This window comes from Pseudophryne corroboree, chromosome 4 (genome assembly GCF_028390025.1).
Source record: "Pseudophryne corroboree isolate aPseCor3 chromosome 4, aPseCor3.hap2, whole genome shotgun sequence".
Lineage (NCBI taxonomy): Eukaryota > Metazoa > Chordata > Amphibia > Anura > Myobatrachidae > Pseudophryne > Pseudophryne corroboree.
This window is the reverse complement of record NC_086447.1, coordinates 382,009,386-382,030,926: the sequence shown is the minus strand read 5'-3', so window position 1 is coordinate 382,030,926 and position 21,541 is coordinate 382,009,386. Positions and strand designations below refer to the sequence as shown.

Sequence of the window (21,541 nt, the reverse complement as noted above, 5' to 3'; positions counted from 1 at the left end):
ATGGAGCCTCCCTCAATGTTGCTGTTTCTTCACCTAAACGGAGGTTTAGTCATGCCTAAGTGATAGGTCAGGTTGTTCAGTTGTTGCATGGACAAGCGCGCTGTGGCATAACTACATATGCAGCATGCAATACACATCTTTACCATTGGGTGACTAATGCTCCACTAATCCAGTACTGTAGAGCAAAAAGTGGTGGATTTATCTACAAGCTCTGGCAAATTATTATTATTATTATTACATTTTATTTATAGGGTGCCACAAGTGTTTCGCAGCGCCGTACAAAGGACAGTACAGGGAGACAAAACTTAGCATAACAGTAAATAAATAACAAAAATGGAGTGCAGGTAACAAAGAGCACCACAATTCTCAAAACATAATACAGCTTAGATGTAAGTAGCGAAGGAGTAATCATTGTACTACTTGGGGCTGGCGGCCATAGATAGAGAGGGGCCATTTACCAGCAGGAGAAAAAGCAGGTAAAGATGGTCGCTGAGTGAAATGTGTCAAGAAGAGGGCTTAGACAAGAGGAAAGAGGGCCCTGCTCTGAAGAGCTAACAATCTAGTGGGGAGGGGCAACAGACAGATGACATGAGGTGCAAGCAAGCAGGTAGAAGCCTGATGGTGGTATGAGAGCAAAGCAGAGATTTCCAAGGCAGGGGGATGGAGGAGCAGCCTAAGGACTAGGTTATGCATTGGAGGGGTACGCTTTGATAAATAGGTGGGTTTTCAGTGCCCGTTTGAAGCTTTGCAAGGTCGGGAGAGTCTAATGGAGCGGGGGAGCGCATTCCACTGAAGGGGTGCAACACGGGCAAAATCCTGAACTTGTGCATGGGAAGCAGTGACCAAGGCAGAGGAGAAGCGACGGTCATCAGCCGACCGTAGTGGGCGGGAGGGAGTATGAAGGGAGAGGAGGTTGGAGATGTAGGGAGCAGTGGAATTAGAGATGGCCTTGTATGTGAGGGTGAGGAGTTTGAAGAGGATTCTGTAGGGGAATGGGAGCCAGTGTAGATTTTGTCGAAGGGGAGTGGCAGAAGTGGAGCGGCAGGAGAGGAAGATGAGCCTAGCTGCGGAGGTGAGGACAGATTGGAGGGGAGCGATGTGGGAGCAAGTGAGGCCAGTGAGGAGCACATTGCAGTAGTCGAGTCGTGAGATGACCAGTGAGTGGATGATAAGTTTAGTTGCACTCTGGGAGAGAAATGGCCTGATGCGAGCAATGTTGCGTAGCTGGAACCGACAAGATTGCTCCAGAGCTTGGATGTAGGGTGCAAAGGAGAGGGAGGAGTCAAGAGTGATGCCCAGGCAGCGGAGTTGGGGAACGGGGGAGATGATAGTGTTGTCAACAGTGATAGAGATATTTGTAGGGGGTGTTGCTCTGGCTGGGGGAAAGATAATAAGTTCAGTTTTATCCATGTTCAGCTTCAGAGAGTGCTCAGACATCCAGGAGGAGATGGCAGAGAGGCAGCTGGAGACCTGAGAGAGGACAGAGGGGGACAGATCAGGAGAGGAGAGGTAGAGTTGTGTGTCATCAGCATAGAGGTGGTATTGAAGGCCAAAGGAGTTAATGAGCGCACCCAGGGAAGAGGTGTACAGGGAGAACAGAAGGGGGCCTAGGACAGAACCTTGAGGGACACCAACAGGAAGGATGGAAGGGTGTGAGGTGGTTCCGGAGGCAGACACAGAGAAGGAGCGGTTAGTGAGGTATGAGGTAAACCAGTCAAGGACGGTGCTAGAGAGGCCAACATTTTGTAGTGTGCGGAGGAGGAGAGGGTGATCCACGGTGTCAAAGGCAGCAGAGAGGTCCAGAAGGATGAGCAAAGAGAAGTGGCCCTTGGATTTGGCCGAAAGCAGGTCACTGGTGACTTTCACCAAGGCAGTCTCGGTGGAGTGGAGTGGAGTGGAGTGGGCGAAAGCCAGATTGTAGTGGATCAAGGATGGAGTGGTCAGAGAGGTAGCTTGTGAGACGGCTGTAGACCAGTCGTTCAAGTAGTTTGGAGGCGAAAGGGAGAAGAGAGATGGGGCGGTAGCTAATGAGTGATGAAGGGTCGAGGTTAGCTTTTTTGAGAATAGGGGACACCAGAGCATGTTTGAATGATGAGGGAAAGATGCCAGTAGAGAGCGATAGGTTAAAGAGGTGAGCAAGGTGGGAGCAGGCAGTGTGGGGGAGGGAGCGGAGAAGACGGGAGGGGAGGGGGTCCAAGTGGCAGGTTGTGGGGGGAGAGGATAAGATGAGGGAGTGGACTTCCTTGTCTGAGGTGGGACGGAAGCAGGACAGGGTGGGATAGATGGATGGAAGGGATGGTGGGAGCAGGGGGGCAGCAGAGGGGTGATGGGAGGAGATGTAATTTTGAATATCCTCAATTTTGGAGAGGAAGAAGGAGGCAAAGTCAGTGGGAGTGAGGGAAGAGGGGAGGGGAGGAGGAGGGGGGCGAAGGAGAGTGTTGAAAGTTTCAAAGAGTCGGCGTGGACTGGAGGACTGAGAAGAGATGAGTGTTTGGAAAAAGGAATGCTTGGCGAGAGAAAGAGCAGAGCTATAGGAGGAGAGGATAAACTTGAAATGGAGAAAGTCCACCAGAGAGTGGGATCTCCTCCAGGAGCGTTCTGCGGACCGTGAACATTTTTGTAGGAATCGTGTAAGTTTGGTGTGCCAGGGTTGGGGTTTGGAGCGGCGGAGGGGGACAGATGAGAGGGGGGCTACATAGTCAAGAGCAGCAGTAAGGGAAGAGTTATAGAAGGAGGCTGCCTGGTTGGGACAAGTCATAGTGGAAAGAGGAGAGAGGAAAGTCTCGAGGGAGGACATGATAGAGGGGTTGAGGGACCCGAGATTGCGTCTGGTGATGGTGTGTCTGGGTGTTGAGCAGAGAGAGGAAGATGAGAGGGTGAAAGAAAGCAGATGGTGGTCAGAGAGAGGGAAGGAAGAGTTAGAGAGATCACATCGGTGGGTGAATACAAGGTCGAGGGAGTGGCCGAGATTGTGAGTAGGGTTGGAGGACCATTGAGAAAGTCCAAAGGAGGTGGAAAGAGCAAGAAGGTTAGAGGAAGCTGCATTAGTGATGTCGATAGGGATGTTAAAGTCACCGAGGATGATAGAGGGGAGGTCGGAGGAGAGAAAGTGGGGAAGCCAGGCAGCAAAGTTGTCAAGGAAAGGTGAACAGCGGCCAGGGGGGCGGTAGATCACTGCCACATGGAGGTGAATGGGGTAGAAGAGGCGGATAGTGTGAACCTCAAAGGTGGAGAAGGTGAGGGAGGGCTCAGGTGGGATGACATGAAAGGTGCAGTTAGGAGAGAGAAGGATGCCCATGCCTCCACCCTGGCGGCCATCAGGTCTGACCGTGTGGGTGAAGGAGAGGCCTCCGTAGGAGAGGGCAGCAGGGGAGGTGGTGTCAGAGGAGGAGAGGCAGGTTTCAGTGATGGCGAGAAGGTTAAAAGAGTGGGAGATGAAGAGGTCGTGGATAGTTGGCAACTTGTTGCAGATTGATCTAGCATTCCAGAGTGCACAGGAGAAGGGAAGGGAGGGGACGGGGGAGATGGGGATCAGGTTGGCTGCGTTCTGAATGCGTGTGGGTAGTCTGGAAATTTGGGTGGCAGGTGATCTAGCAGTGAGGATTGGTATGGGACAGGATCGAGGAGCCATAATTCCTGTTCAGTAGTGTTGTTCAGAGGAATAGTATTGAATGGAGTGGCTGTAATAAAGAAAGAACAATGAGAAGGGGGATGTAGTCAAAGCAGAGACAGTAAAGACCAGTTTTTCTGTAAATAATGGAGGGAATGGAAACACTGAGAATGTTACACAGTGGTTGAAGAGAGTATAAATGAGGAGCAGAAAGCAATGTGTGAGAGCAGTATGGCTGTTACCTAATCAGACAGGGAGGTCAGTGTACAGGCTGTGTGGATTGCAGGCGTTGGTGGTACTGGATTAGGTTACTCTCTGTAGGCTGTTGATTGCAGGTGTGGAAGATAGTCTGCTGTCCTTCTGTTCTTCTCCTGTTCATCTCCGATTATCTCCAAGGTCATATCGCCATACTTAACACTATCATACTTCACAGCTAAGATGCTATACAGCCAGAGGCTTATACAGCCAAGTATGTACTGATTAAATAAAGATACAGTCTAGATTGCTAACAGCACCCACCCACTGAGACCCCACCCACAACAAAAGGTCAGCTACAGGTGTGAATAACAATAGAGCAGGGCATCCCCCACTAGTACACAGTGAATTCCTACTATAGTAGTGGTTAGGAATAACTATAAACAAAGACGCAGGTTACCTATCACAATTCATAAAATAAGCATAGAAGTTGCAGGGATGAGAATCATGTAGGAGTGAGATAAAGTACCTATCACAATTCATAAAATAAGCATAGAAGTTGCAGGGATGAGAATCATGTAGGAGTGACGACTGTAATGTTACTGTATACTGTACACACAGACCAATGGTCAGATGGAGAGAGTCAATTTAAAAAAAGAAGCCAATCAATCAATAAAATTAGTGTATACAGATGCAAGCGAATGTGTTAAAGCAATGGTCCATTGATGTTAAGGTTATGTGAGCATCCAAGTCCCGTAGACTAATCAATAAATAAAAATAGTATATACAGACGCAAATGAACGTGTTAAAGCAATGGTCCATTGACATTAAGCATACAGTGCTGTATGTGAGCATCCAAGTCTTGTAGCCAATACAGCAAAACCCATGAGAAGGGATCACTGCTCACATTTACACATGAGCTTGTGTCTATATCACCAGGCATCGTGGCCAAGCAGTGTAGTGTCCCGCATCCCATGCTCGGAGTCCTGCGTTTGATTCCCAAAGTGGGAATGCATTTTTTTTTTTTTTTTTTTCTTCTTGACAATTTATTAATTTTTTTAGAACATTCATATATTTAAAAAGCTTACATTAAATAGAATTATTCACACAGGAAAATACATGTTTCCATAACTAACTGTTGGGGCGTCTGGCATGCAAATCCGTAGTACAGTACTGTACTGTTTAATGTACTTTCACTCTGGCCCTCTCTAGTCACTGTAGTATCAGCCCTTTATTTACATACGGTACTGTGTTGTCAATTTATTGACTGCAGGCTAGCCTCTTTTTCTGAAAAGATCAGTCTCTCAGGGTAGGGGGAAGGGTGAAAGGGGAGATGGTGAGTTCAGAGATGCTGTCGAAAATATTCATTCTCTGTCGGGACCAAAAAAAAGAAGAAAATAAATCAATAAATAAAAATAGTGTATATAGATGCAAATTAACGTGTTGAAGCAATGGTCCATTGAAGTTAGGTTTATGTGAGCTATTACATTAAATTAAAATGGGCCTAATGTTTAATATCTCCAGTTCTGGGGGTCCAATCAGCTCAGACCGGGTTGGTGTGCAAGAGGAGACAATTAGCTACCAGAAGATACTGACCGCAAGTTTCTGTGACACCCACAAGGCTAAAAGCAAGCATCAGAACCCATGGTGGGTCTGAATTAAAAGGCTTATTAAAGTGTATGGGAAAATGGGTCCACTTCGTGCCCTGATATCTCTGGTTCTGGATGTCCCAGAGACTTAAGACCAGTACCATATGAAAGAGGAGACTCTTGGCTTTTGGACTTATTTTGGGGGAGATATTTGCTTCTAACTAAGTTTCTACTTGATTTAATTACATGTGCTTATCTATTGTTTCATACTAATGTGTTATCACTTTTTTTTTAGTTCCCATGTTCTCCTGGTGATTATCATTGCTCAGTTGAGTTTACTAAAAAAAAACCTAAAAAAAAACCTGAGTCTGCGTTAGTAACTGATTGTCTCATAACCACAGCTCCTAGCAGCATGGCATAGCTCCCTACAAACCTCTGCTGCCAGTGACAGCTAATTATACCTAAGCTGCCAGATGGAGAGAGGAGAGTGCAGATCCTGCTGGCTACAGTGTCTAGCAATACACGCTAAGCCGGCTTACAACTGGCGGCTTGAATATCAGTAATGGGGCAGTGTGCACTGGGAGTGCATGGAGATAGAACAGGAGAGAGCCCCAGACTCGCACAAACTGACCGCACATGCTGAACCCATACAGAGCCAGCAGTGCGATTAGTAACCACTGGGCAGTGATTATACTGAAATTACTGAGGGGAATAAGACCGGTTGTGCCAGTTATCATAACAATTATCAGTGATCCAATTAATCTATTGATATAAATTATGCTATAATAAATAATATATGTGGATCATATTATATTAATGTGAGTGGTGAACAACGGTATTAATGCCTCTCTAGTGAACCCACGACATAGTGATATAAATGCCAAATTTATGTTACATTGCCCCAGCTAATAAGGAACACCCATGTGAATGAATAGATAACATTCTAAGGATAGATGAACCACAGTTCTCTTGGATTTATAGCAACTAAACAACTGTTACTCTAAAAATATAATATCAATAAAGAAAAGACACTTTTGTTGCAGGATACCAGAGTATATGTGGAGAATGTTACAAATGTGATACATGCCGACTGTAAAAAGGTGGAAGTAATACCACATTACGAACAAGGTGTTTGATAAAGAGACCAGTTGATACGACTTGAGAAAAATAACGTGGGGGACAAAATATTAGGAATAAACATTAACACAGAATTCATTGGCAAAAACAGCCTTTAATATAAATAACAGGATTCACATAGAAAAAAATTGACTTGAGCTTTTGTAGTTTTTATATCACACTTTATTTTTATATCACACTATATTTTAATATTTCACCAGTCCTTGAATAATTTTAATATATATCCAATAAAGACAAGTAATTTTAAACATTTATTGTGGTTCCAGTGCATCCAGAAAAGATGCTTCTTTTGCTTTTTCTATGTCCTGGACCGTAATGGTGGAGTATGGAAAACTGTGGACTACAGGGATTATAACCATTTGAAAGTCAACCTGCAAATACAGACGATAGTGTTTAAAAGGATAAGTAAAGGGTTTGCACGTAACATAAACTAAAAAAATTGTATAAGTAAGAGATAATAAATCAACTAAGAGTCGTTTAAAAATTATGTACTATTTATCTGTAAATAAAACATACAAAACTAAACTAAACACATGTAAAACATGCATGTACTTTCTTTAAAATGTGTGCACTTTCATTAAAATATACGTAAAGTACATACCACAGTTCTACAAAATGTTCATCTTCTTTGTTTTAAATTACTGTACCTACACAAAAAGGAGTGCATACATGTTTTTTTTTAAGTAATACGTTTCATTTTGTGGTCATACATTTGATTTCAAATTTATACAATGCACATACTAATACCTTTTTATTTAGAAATCCCCAAATTTGCACAAATTCTTGTAATATGTGAAAGAGCATCACTTTAATTTTTGTCCCAATATTGGTTTAAAACTACAGTTATGATTTAGACAGAGTTTTACTATAGTAATAATAGTTATGCAGAGGTCAGTTTTGCATTTTTTTTATCACTGATCATAATCTGTTGCCATCTACAGTACTGGCAATTCAGACTGATAACAGATCATTCGAATGTACAGTACTGTAGGCAGAGTTTTGTAAGGGCACTTGCTGGCTATGCAGAGCTGTGCTAATGTAAATATATGCCTGTTTCCAGATGGATTGCACCAAAGATAGCACTGGTGCAAGTGTGCACTGATATTGATGACATCATGTATACAAGCATATGGATTGGGGGTGTACGTTTTTTATATATACAGCACACAGAACTGTTTATTGTGCATACAACTTCAAGACAATATATTTGTTCATATATTATTATGGTTAGAATTATTAATAATAATAATAATAATAATAATAATAAGAAGAAGAATAAGTAGAAGATGAAGAATGTCAAAGATGTTGATATCTGCCACAGATTTGTACAAAATCAAGCTAAGCTGGGTATGAATAAAGGGCATTTTAAACAAATACATATAATATTATATATAATTATATTTATAGTGCTTTTTTTCTATGAGAAAAGTACCTGTGCTCTGATTAAAGTACCATTGTTCACCTAATGCTACAAGTTGAAAACAAATTTATCATCGCTTCCATACTCTGCACAGGTCTTCAGATGCTTATTGTATTGATTTGTTTAATTATTTTACTGATTTGTTCATGATTCCAAAATTAGTTACACAAATTTAAAACATACTTTAAAAAAGGTACTGATACAGAGTACTATTGAGCACTATTGGGGAAAAAAAGCACTGTTTATATAATATTACATATATTACACAATAGAAAAATGTAGTGGCACAATGTAAATTAGAATCCTGCAGAAAGAGTTCCCATTCTAAAGACAATGGCAATTAATCCTAACCCGCAAGAGGTAATAGATAAATGTCAGCTCAGGTTATTTATATAGTTTTATCTATTTTTTAGCATTACAGAAATACTGTGGTCTAGGAGCTAATTTATTTTCTTCTGTAATATTTTATGTGATTTTAACTAGTGATGAGCGAGGTTCGGTTTTACTCGGTTTTACTCGGTTCTCAAAACGGCATCTTATTGGCTATCCAAAACACGTGACATCCGTGAGCCAATAAGATGCCGTTTTGAGAACCGAGTAAAACCGAGTAAAACCGAGTAAAACCGAATCCGCTCATCACTAATTTTAACATTATCTTAATTTTAGTATTCGCCTCTGCAGTTTAATTGAGTTGTTCACATACTGTATTATAAACAAACATTTGGTTCATTCTGTAGACAAATGATGTATTGGCCTTGTGTTTTTGTAGAATATGACTTGGAACCTTGTGATGATCCAGGGGTTCCTGCTTACAGTCGAAGAATAGGATTTCACTTTGGAGTTGGGGACTCACTAACATTTTCCTGCTTCCCTGGATATCGTTTGGAGGGTGCTAATAAACTCAGCTGCTTGGGAGGTGGCCGAAGAGTGTGGAGTACACCTCTTCCAAGGTGTGTGGGTAGGTGGTCACATGCTTTCATTTCATTCATCAAACCTTTAACAGGAGATGTCATAGATTTAATATTATGTTTAATGAGTAGTGTCAAATACTTCTGAGCATTTTATCTACTAATGCAGGAGCCATAGTGCTACCTGAAATGTTAAAGTAAATTAGCATATTTCTTGTTTTAATAATTCAAATATCTATATTAGTGACTGACTGATCTGTACATACAAAAGAAGATATATGTATATTTTAATTCAATTACAATAAATCATCTTACAATCAGAAAGCGTGCATGTGTTGTGCATGATGTTGAAAAAGGTGAATGTGATGGACATTTATATGTAATATATATGATGAAATGTTTTGATATAAACATTGAAACGTCAGCTGAGACCTGTGTTTGGGCTATTTTGCACTCAGTGCTGTCTGTTACATGTTTATATATGTGTATGTATATATATATATATATATATATATATATATTTCTATATTTCTCTATATATACATATAATAAAAACATTACTATGTGAATAATTTTGCACAGCAGACTACGCTCATTAAAATGTTACGGTGTGTGGCATGTGTTTATTCTGTGTGTGACTGCAGCTATATCTGTGTATGAAATTTTATGTTACAATGTCAGTGACTGATTTCCACTGAAACTGTAATGTAGCACTTCATATACAGATATAGGTAACTTGTGCACAGAATATACACATGCCACATATAATTTTAATCCATGTAATCTGTCTTTGCATCATATTTGCATAACAATGCAAGCAAGAAACATTTTCAGGGAAAAAAGACGCTTGGCGCCGGACCAGTCGCATGAGAGCTGATGGATCTCATATGCCTTGTGTGCCACAATTTATCTGTATATATATGAACTGTCAAATTACAGTAGTAGACTATAACATGATAGCATCGGTGTAGCAGCACTTGGGTTTTAGTTATCACAAACAATGTATTAAAGCAATACACCAGCTGACCAACATTTCATAATGTCATAGCATTCTTTTGTCAAGGGAATAAATATAAAGAAAAATTGTTTACCTTGTGTACACCCACACAGACACATGCAGTATCAGAAACAGGAAGTACAGTACATAAAATGAACTAAACATCCCACAGTTATGACTGCTGGCTGAAAACACACCCTGTTGTTATAGCAAGCCCAGGCACTTTGGTCATCTACTGAGAAAAAAAAACACAGCATAAAGTTGTTTCATTGAATTTTTCTCCGATTCCACTGGTCAGTTGTTTCACATACTACAAGACACAACTACAACAATGATAGATATTAGCATTTTGTGTTGATGATAAGAATTATAATGCCAGATAATGCTGAGAATGAAGTGAATGAGGGAATTGATGACAGTATAAATAATACTAAGTATTAGTGGGTTAATAAGAAAATATGTTGATCAGGTGAAAATATGTAAGGAATAAAATGCTTCAAGTGAAGATGAAGACATGATAAGTTGACAATTTAAAGTAATTAAATGAAAATGATAAAGACATGTGGAAATTGTGTGCATGACAATTATAAAAAATGTTAACAGCTTGCACCTTCTATTTGGTCATTATTTTATTTGGTGGCTTTTACATGTCAATCTGATCAACATGTAATGTTTCTTTATTCATTTTTTTATGTACTGTTTTTCACCAAAATTATGAATATACAGTATATTCTATAAATTTACTTTGGAAAAAGTAGAGCTTAGACAAGTGTTGTTAATTTTATTGTTATAAGCTATTACATGTTGAGTATCCCATATCCAAAATGCTTGAGACCAGAAGTATTTTGGATATTGGATTTTTCCATATTTTGGAATAATTGTATACCATACCATAATGAGATATCATGACGTTGGGACCCAAGTCTAAGCACAGAATGCATTTATGTTTCATATACACCTTATACACTCAGCCTGAAGGTCATTTAATACAATAATTTTAATAACTTTGTGTATTAAACAAAGTTTGTGTATATTGAGCCATCAGAAAACAAAGGTTTCACTATCTCACTCTCACTCAAAAAATTCTGTATTTCACAATATTTATTTACGAATATTTGGATATGGGATACTCAACCTGTATTAACACTTTTTCTCTTTCAAGAAATCATGCAGAATGTGTCTTGCTATACTGTGCAGCAAAGCTATAGGTAAATCATAAAAAAAAATTGGTGCTGCAAAGAGCCAGGTTTTTAATTGAATATAAATATTTAGCAAAAAATGAGAGCTAGCTATCATACAGGATATATAAACACGAGGACAGATACACAGATGAACATACTGTACAGTATGACAGGTTTTTGCATCCTGTGATTTGTCAACCATACAATTCCAAACATATTAATACCCCTCTCACACTAAAATGATTTGGCATCATATCGCGGCTATGACTCGGATTATTCCCAAGTTGGTGCCATTTATACTGCACAAAGGTGCAGTGTAAACTGTTCTGCTGATGCCTGGAGATGATGTCATCTCCAAGCACTGGTGATTCGACTCTTTCTATACTATAAACCGGACCTGGATTTTATGACTCACGTCGGACTGTTAACACTGCCCTATTACATGGGTCGTTACCATTTCCAACCCAGTTAGTTACCAGGTTGGATTCCATGTTTTTTTTTTCAGGAATCTTTTCTCAATGAGCCATGATCTGGATTAACCTGCCAAAAACCAATGTCAAAGCACAAGTGTGAAAGGGGTATTAAACTTATGACCAGAGAGGGGCTATGACAGGGCATCTTTATGAAGGCAAAGTACAGTAACAGCGGCCCATGCAGATATACAAGAACCGAAAGAAGGAAGTATTCCCTATCATGGGCACGCTCTGACTTTTTGACAATATTCTTAAAGTCAAATATCAACTTGATATTTGACTACTAATGTTAAAATATAACTTTTATTTATTATCTTAAAACATCTGCGAAAATATTCTGCAAGTGAAAATAAGTGAAAAAACAATAACCAAATGTGACATAAACATAAAAATTCAGTCACTGCTACATTGTAATTCTTCACTCTCTCAAGTATTCAAAATGTATCTATATTTGTTGCAATGATCTTTACCTTAGTATCTTAATGGAAACAATAGTATCCTTTTAATGTACCTCTGTGAGATGGTTTATTTCACTGTTTAGAACTGAATTACCATTCCTAATTAACTGTCTCTCTCAGTCTTAGCAGTGTGCGCACCACTGTTTCCAAAAATTATTCTATATATAATAAATTAGACCAGGCATTCCCAACCACGGTACTCAAGGCACACTAACAGTGCAGGTTTTAGTGATATCCAGGCTTCAGCACAGGTGATTTAATTAGTAGCTCAGTTATTTTGATTTAACCATCTGTGCTGCAGCCTGGATATCACTAAAACCTGCACTGTTAGTGTGCCTCGAGGACCGTGTTTGGGAATGCCTGAATTAGACACTCTCATGTCCTATCTGGTACATGTCATTTGTCCTACTCATCGTAGTTGTCTATCTCACAGAGTCGTCTTTCGTAACCCCCCTGTATATGAAAATGTATTAGTGGGGATTCTTGATATGTGTTTTACTTCTACTGTATTGCCAAACTTTATTTGAGATTGCCCAAACCAATTGATTGCAAATATAGTGTCATGCCACTTATATAGTAATGCTGATGATAGCCGTATACCTGTGACCCTCAACCAATTTTATTGGAAAAACATGCTATTTTTGCATGCTTGTATTTGTAAGTTAAGTTCATATCATGTGTATTTTAAGGTAACAAGTGTTCCCTGTCAGTTCTTCAGGAGTCTTTGCGGTTAGAGATATATATTATATACTGGCAATATGCTATTTTTGCAGCTTGTACCTACTAGTCGTGGCTAATATTCCCACATCTACACTTTAACTGAATGGTTATGTCAATTAGAAATATATGACAAATTATATTCTTAGGGTGTGTGTCCACAGTCACACCTTACTTTTAGATCTTACCAGTTAGAAAAGTGTGGCAGCTGTATATTGCTGCAGTTCGTTTTATCAATATATGATGAGAAAAACAGTAAGATGTCCTTCTACCACGTATCTCAGCTTATACCTGCTGGTCGTGGTTTATACCTATACACCCACACATATAGTTGAAGATCTAAATATCATTGCTATTCAGGGTATTAAAGTGTGTCTCACACAGTGACTGATCTTAAACTTTCGGGCTCAGCTCTTACAATTAATAAAGATGCTGACAATACAGAAAAATAGCGGTTACGTGTTTGTGACACTTTAGACTATACCTATTAATGCTTTTCCATAATATTTATATGGTTATGGTGGATAGGTATATCTTAATACACACACTGCCGTGTGTCTGTCAGTTAGTATTTTAAATGTTTAGTCACTGCACCTAAATGTATCCCATGTTTTAGATATATGTACCATACGTTGTAATTTGTGACACAAATCTACTGCATAATATACAACCACAGCCGCAGCGGGATATACACCCGGCGGCATTGTATTGTCGGACGATGCTAGCAGTGTGTGTGGCCTTGGAGATGACAGGTGGTGGCTAGCGGCTACATGCTGCTACAGACCGCGGCTTCAACAAGCTGTGCCCTGACGATCCTACATTGACGGTGATTACACTGTTTAGAACTTGGGAGCTGGGAGCCGCGGCAGATGGGTGCATGCTGATATGCTTTGCACCCTTACATTAAGATATACCTATCCACTATTACCATATAAATATTATGGTAAAGCATTAATAGGGATAGTGTAAAGTGTCACAAACACGTAACTGCTATTTTTCTGTATTGTCAGCATCTTTATTAATTGTAAGAGCTGAGCCCGAGTATTTAAGATCAGTCACTGTGTGAGACACACTTTAATACCCTGGATAGGAATGGTATTTAGATCTTCAACTATATGTGTGGGTGTATAGGTATAAACCACGACCAGCAGGTATAAACTGGGATACGTGGTAGAAGGACAGCTTGCTGTTTTCCTCATCATATATTGATAAAACGCACTGCAGCAATATACAGCTGCCACACTTTTCTAACTGGTAAGATCTAAAAGTAAGGTGCGACTGTGGACACACACCCTAACAATATAATTTGTCATATATTTCTAATTGACATAACCATTCAGTTAAAGTGTGGATGTGGGAGTATTAGCCACGACTAGTAGGTACAAGCTGCAAAATAGCATGTTGCCAGTATATAATATATATCTCTAACCGGCAAGACTCCTGAAGAACTGACAGGGAACACTTGTTACCTTAAAATACACATGATATGAACTTAACTTACAAATACAAGCATGCAAAAATAGCATATTTTTCCAATCAAATTGGTTGAGGGTCACAGGTATACGGCTATCATCAGCATTACTATATAAGTGGCACGACACTATATTTGTAATCAATTGGTTTGGGCAATCTCAAATAAAGGTTAACAATACAGTAGAAGTAAAACACATATCAAGAATCCCCAGTAATAAATTTTCATATACAGAGGGGTTACGAAAGACGACTCTGTGAGATAGACAACTATGATGAGTAGGACAAGTGACATGTACCAGATAGGATATGAGAGTGTCTAATTTATTATATATAGAATAATTTTTGGAAACAGTGGTGCGCACACTGCAAAGACTGAGAGAGACGGTTAATTAAGAAAGGTAATTCAGTCCTAAACAGTGAAATAAACCATCTCACAGAGGTACATTAAAAGGATACTATTGTTTCCATTAGGATACTAAGGTAAAGATCATTGCAACAAATATGGATACATTTTGAACACTTGAGAGAGTGAAGAATTACAATGTAGCAGTGACTGAATTTTTATGTTTATGTCACATTTGGTTATTGTTTTTTCACTTGCACAATATTTTCGCCGATGTTTTAACATAATAAATAAAAGTTATATTTTAACATCACTGGTCAAATATCAAGTTGATATTTGACTTTAAGAATATTGTCACAAAGTCCGAGCATGCCCATGATAGGAAATACTTCCTTCTTTTGGTTCTTGTATGTACTTAATTTATTCCCAGGAGCACCTTCCATATAACTTAATTGATGGATATAAAAATGAGATTTAAACATATGGGAAAGGATTTAATGTGACTTACTGAAATTATTGATATTGCACATATATATGTCTGTGCAAACCTTCCTCCCCCCAGGCCCATGCAGATATATAAATATATATATATATATATATATAGAGAGAGAGAGATGTGCAGCGGACACTTTTCGGGTTTTGTGTTTTGGTTTTTGATCTAGATCTCCGCTGTTGTTTTGGATCTGGATTGATTTTGCCAAAACCACCCTTTCGGGTTTTGGATCTGGATAGTTTTTGAAAAAAAAACATAAAAACAGCTAAAACCACAGAATTTGGGGGTAATTTTGATCCTACAGTATTATTAACCCCAATAACATTAATTTCCACTCATTTCCAGTCCATGCTGAACACCTCACACCTGAAAAGGTTGCACCGAGTTAGCTGGATGACTAAGCTAAGCGACACAAGTGGGTGGCACAAACACCTGGCCCATCTAAGAGTGGCACTGCAGTGGCAGACAGGATGGCAGTATTAAAAACTAGGCCCCAAAGAGCACGTAATGCAAAGAAAAAAAGTGGTGCAAGATGGAATTGTCTTGGGCACTCCCACCCATTTATTATTTAAACGGGACATGCACAGTTTAATAAACCCATCATTTCCGCGACACGTGGTCCTCGTGGAAAAAGCTTGCCAAGTTCTCCGAATCATAGCTAGCTACAAACATACCACCTTCCTTCTTTTATGACTTTTCACATTATGAGAAGAGGCAAGAGGAAGAGGACAGTGTCAAGAAGGTGGTTAAAAATTAGAGAGGAACATGCAGTCAGGAACAACACACAGGCTTTCTCCTCCACTCCTATATTGGTGTGGAAGGGAAAGGACTTCAACCAAGATAATATATAATTAATTACCCCATTACTGGACAAACTGAAAAACTAGGGGCCAAAGGTACCCCCTTCTCCATTTTCAGGGATTAAGATAATCTCGGATTTAATTCTGGGATGCAAATAAACTGGTGTATAACACAGGATCAAGATTGAATATTTTCCCCTCCATGGAGTCTGGAGACTTATTTTGTGAAAATATCGTGGGTTTCTTTTTCTCCATTTTTTTATTGCATATTTATTTACATATTTTGTGGCAGATACCTTATTTTTGTTTTTCGCAGCTCCCAGTTACACACATGTGAGCATACCTGTGTGCATTTTTTTTCATATTTAATTTTTAAATAAAGCTGCCCCTTAGATGTTTTAGCAGCCCCTCCTGAGCCCTCACAGCAGCCCTGGATGGGTCAAGTTGAGTTCGGGTGGGTTCAGTACAGTACTAAGCAGGACTGTGCAGTGAATTTTTTGTTATTGAGCCCCTGCCCTAGTGGAGCTTACCACTCTACAGACAAAAATCATTTCATACTATAAGTAGGACTGTGAGAAGAAGCAATGCTAACCTTTGTGCCCACAGCATGACTCAGCCTAGCAAGCCAGACATCTTCCTGGCTGTAAGCCACCATGAGACTCCATACTGGGCCTTATTCAGTAACTGTTTGTACCTCACAGGAGCTCCTGGCCCATCTAGTGCTGCAGTACAATGGAAAGCTGATTGCAATGCAAGATCACTGAAACTCTGTTCTTCTAACACCGCAAGGTCTTGCAATAACCTTACGCAGCACTTAGGAAAAGATACCTGTACAACAAATACGCTTCTTCTAAATAAATAATCCCAAAATGTAGAACATCAATAATAAATCAAACTTAAGGTTGACAAATTGGAGCCATTCATTTGAGTAAGTCCCTAACATGAAATAAATGAAAAGAACCTCTCTCTAATGCTCTGGCAGAAAATCTCTCTTTTACCTCTCCAGCAGTTGCACTGGATTATGATTCAGTCTCTTCTGAGTCACACTGACTTTGGCAACAAATGTGGTCTCTCCGCACTTTGTTAAAAAACACTTTGTCAAAATAGCAATTTCCATGTCCACCTTTGCGGCTATGTTTTCACAAATATGTTTGTGATGTTGAAGCTTGTTTCATATCTGCTCTAGGCTATAATTTAAACCTAGGATCAAGTACAGCAGCACCCCTGAAATTATATGGCTGCACCCCTGGATTTATACAGCATAGGCAGCACCCTTGGAGAATTACACAGCATAGCAGATAGGCAACAGCACCTCTGGACTTAAACAGCAGTGGGAAAGCACCCCTGGAATGATGTGGCAAAGAAAAGACATGCAAGATAGAATTGTCCTTGGGTCCTCCCACCCATCCTTATGTTGTATAAACAGGATATGCACACATTAACAAACCAATCATTTCAGTGAGAGGGTCTGTCACACAACTGTGGGTAAAATAATTGGTTTGTTTGGGCTCCCACCAAAAAAAGAAGCAATTAATCTCTCCTTGCACAAACTGGCTCTACAGAGGCAAGATGTCGTCCTCATCCTCAGATCCCTGCCCCTTTCATTGTTACATCCTCACCCTCATGCTCACAGAGAAATAATATTCAGACAAACTACATCAATCCGGTGTCAATGGAGTGCTTACATTATTACTTAAAGTTTCTGGACTTGACAATGCCTTATGATGAATACACTGCAGATGACGTATTAGGGAGAATGATCCTAGGTGGTTAACATCCTTACCCTTCCTTATTATGGATTGGCAAAGGCAACAGATGGCTTGACACCTGTTGTCCGGATCTGTGGAGAAATAATTCCATACCGAAGTGGTGGCTTTTTTGGTATGTTGCTCAGGCATGACAATGGGCTTTTTCATCCCATGGCCAACCACTGTCTAAACAGGTGCCTCAGTCAAACAAACCACATCACCATCAGAATCCTCCCTGTCAACTTCCTCCTCAGCACCATCTACACCCATATCCTCCTCATCCTGGTGTACTTCTACAGTGACATCCTCAATCTCAATATCAGCAACTGGACTGGCGGTGCTCCTCCCAGCACTTGCAGAGGACATGCAAATAGTGGTAGGAGCCTCCTCTTCCCGTACAGTGTTGTGAAGGTCAGGCATAGGCATCACAACCGCGGACAGTGCCAGCACCCCTGTATTTTCACAACACCCCTGTAATTTTACAGCATACAAGACAAGGCCAGTGTACATTTATTTTAACAGCAGCACCCCTGTTTTTTAACAGAATACAGGACCAGTTTACTTTTATTTTAACAGAAGCACCCCAGAATTTTTAGAGTATACAAGACAATGCCAGTGTACATTTATTTTAACAGAAGCACCCTTGTATTTTTATAGCATGCAGGACCAGTGTACTTCTATTTTAACAGCAACACCCCTGTATTTTTGCAGCATACAGTACCAGTATACATTTATTTTCACAGCAGCACCCCTTTATTTTTACAGCATACAGGACCAGTGTACATTTTATTTAACAGCACCCCTGTATTTTTACAGCATACAGGACCAGTGAACTTTTTTTTTTAACAGCAGCATCCCTGTATTTTTACAGCATATACAACCAGTGTACTTTTATTTTAACAGAAGCCCCCCTTTATTTTTACAACACACAGGTCCAGTGAACATTTTTTTTCACAGAGCATCCCAGAATTTTTACATCATACAAGACAGGGCCAGTGTCCTTTTATTTTAAAAACAGCACCCCTGTATTTTTACAGCATACAGGATTAGTGTACTTTTATTTTAACAACAGCACCTCTGTATTTTTACAGCATACAAGACCAGTGTACTTTTATTTTAACAGCAACCCCCCCTTTATTTTAGAGCATACAGGACCAGTGTACATTTATTTTCACAGCAGCACCCCAGAATTTTACAGCATAGAAGACAGGACCAGTGTACATATATTTTCCATCAAAACCCTGAATTTTTACAGCATACAAGACAGGGCCAGTGTACATGTATTTTAACAGAAGCACCCCTGTATTTTTAAAGCATGCAGGACCAGTGTACACATTTATTTTAACAGCAGCACCCCAGAATTTTTACAGCATTCAAGACAGAGCCAGTGTGCATTTATTTTCACTGCATCACTGCACCCCAGAATTTTTACAGCATACAAGACATGGCCAGTGTACATTTATTTTCACTGCAGCCCTGAATTTTTACAGCCCAGTACCCCTGTATTTTCACAGCATACAGGAGGACAGTGCCCCTGCCCCCTGTACAACACAGTGACAGCCAGGGCATTAACACTCATGTTCAGCTGCAGCACATGAAACACCAGTGACAGCCAGGACAGCACCCCTCACAGCACAGGTACACCACAGTGACAGGAACAGCACCCCAATAGAGCACACACTGACCCCACCCACAGAGAGAGACAGAGGTTTGTTTCCATCACTCTTCAAGTCTGGAGTGAAAATGGCAGCGATGCATGGCTCCTTGTATGGAATCCAAAACCCATGAGAATCCAACAGTGGGATGATGACATTTTGCCTCATTCTGGGAACCGAGTCACATAGGAAGTCCTGAGCCAGACTTGGATTCTGGCTCAGAACGTGATGTTCAGGGGGTGTTCAGTTCTCTGAGAACGAAACCTGCTCATCTCTAATATATACATGTTAGGAGACATACATTTTGTGACTACTGTAGTGTTGGCATATGTACATTTAAGATGACTACTAGTGGTAAACCAGGTGGATGTGTAAGTACTGCAGATATGTACACATCTTGAGATGCATAAAGCTCTGTGTACAGTATGTGTGAAAATTAGCTATTTTGCTGAGCACTTTTTTAATAATGTACGCAGTAATTTTATTAGTAAAATAGAGTAAATAACTAATACTGATTCTGTACACTTTGCTACCCTGACGTGCTACAAACAAATACATGTAAGTAATTTACAGAGTGCATTTAAATTTGGTAACAAAATATGATATCCCAAGTACTATTTTCAAGTTGCTGCAGGGGCTGCAGTAACAATATGTAATTCTCACAGACTAAAGGGTATATGTGGCAGGGAGTAGATCTCCAACATTTAAAGAGAGGGTTAACATTCTTTGGCTCAGGAAAACTTTTCAATTAAGGTATACTGTATAAACCTGCTGGCTTGGGTCATTCAGGGGGAGAGAATTGATGGAGTGCACATTTGGCGCCCTCTGTATACTGGATGTTGCATGCCCATATTGCTGTTCTCCTATGAGGCTATATTGCTATGTTCCTGATTTGCTGTTTGTCCTTCTGTGTAAGAAGCTATTGCACTAGCTGTACCTTTTGCGCTAATAAAATCCTATTTGTTTTGTAGCGGTTCAGTCTCAAGTAGTCACCTTAATCTATCCACTACAGTATACTACAAGCCTTAATGCTTACGGTGTTGTGCGTTTCCAAGTGCTATACTGTAGCTACATTCTGTTCTTCACTTTTCCTTGTTTTATTTACAATGAATGGACAGGTCAGAATTGTTCTGCTTCACAAAGCAAAGATGCCAGTTTTAATGGGTTAATACAGTAGTACTGACTTTGAGGATGCACAAGACTACACAATTGTCTTCTAACAGTGTTACCCAGATTTATAATGCCTTATTTTAGAATTCAAGTTTTGCATGTTTTAAACACTACTGACACTTACTGCTGAAAACCTAGACAGGGTTATCAAGGCATTTTATGGTCTCAATTGAGCAGAACCAAATTAAAATCTCTGTGGGCCAGGGCAAAGATCTTGTTAGTGATCACTGAAGCTCTTAGATAAAAAAAGAGTAGCTACAACTGTATTACTGATGTAGAGTGTACAGTATCAGCTGTCCTAATCACACAAGTACACAAAATCATACACAAAATCATATATATTTGTTTCACATTTCCACTGGTAGTCATTACACTGATGTGAGGTATCATTTCTAATTTATTTAAGGATGTAAGAACACTACACTATTCTGGATAGTTTAAGGACATGTACTGTACTTTACTGCCTTTAGGATTTTATTCATGACTATGCTAGTAATACAGTATCCCATTGATTACACTATTCAAAAGATAACAAATGTTCTTTTTTGTTTGGTGTAATTTATTGGCAAAACCTTATCCTTAAGGGGAAGAAAACTAAAAAAATACTATAGATGAGAATACTACACAAAAAAATGAGCCTGGGCAGGAGTGAACTTTACAGTTTATTATTGGGAAACATAATTTCTGTTAATATGGGTAAACAGACCCCAAATTACCTCTGCATTGAAACATGCGCTCAGACTGATTGCACTACTTCCTCTTCTAATTTCACTTACATGTCCAGCAATGTGCAGTCACAAGATGTGAAAGCAGCTGTCTAATTTTACTGTTGAAATTCAACCATGACCCCTGCTCACACTAAATAGCTATCAGAGAGAAGAAATTACCTGAGGCCTCCAGCTTCTTCTTAAGGGTGTTGCTGGCAGCCCAATGGTGGTGCAGACAGATTTAACATGAGAGGAAGTGAAGATGGAAACAGCTGTTTGCACAGCAGTAAGAGACAGCAGGCTGCCTGTTAAGCATATCCCACTTCTGGAACACGCCTGATTAAAAGAGCTGACAGCCATTCTGTACCCACCATTGCCAGATGAAATAAAAATGTGAACATTTAAAATAATAATAATAAAGGAATGATCATTAAAAAAAGACAAGAGCCCTGATAGGTACTGATTTT

The 21,541-nt window shown here is 39.7% G+C and overlaps 1 protein-coding gene across 1 annotated transcript in view; it reads left to right on the top strand.

Annotated features, from left to right (window-relative positions):
- Positions 1-21,541, top strand: part of CSMD1 (CUB and Sushi multiple domains 1) — a 2,470,978-nt gene that overhangs the window by 1,887,710 nt on the left and 561,727 nt on the right. Inside the window, 1 exon segment of the mRNA XM_063916678.1 lies at positions 8,721-8,909. Within this exon segment, the coding sequence (XP_063772748.1) occupies positions 8,721-8,909 (189 nt within the window).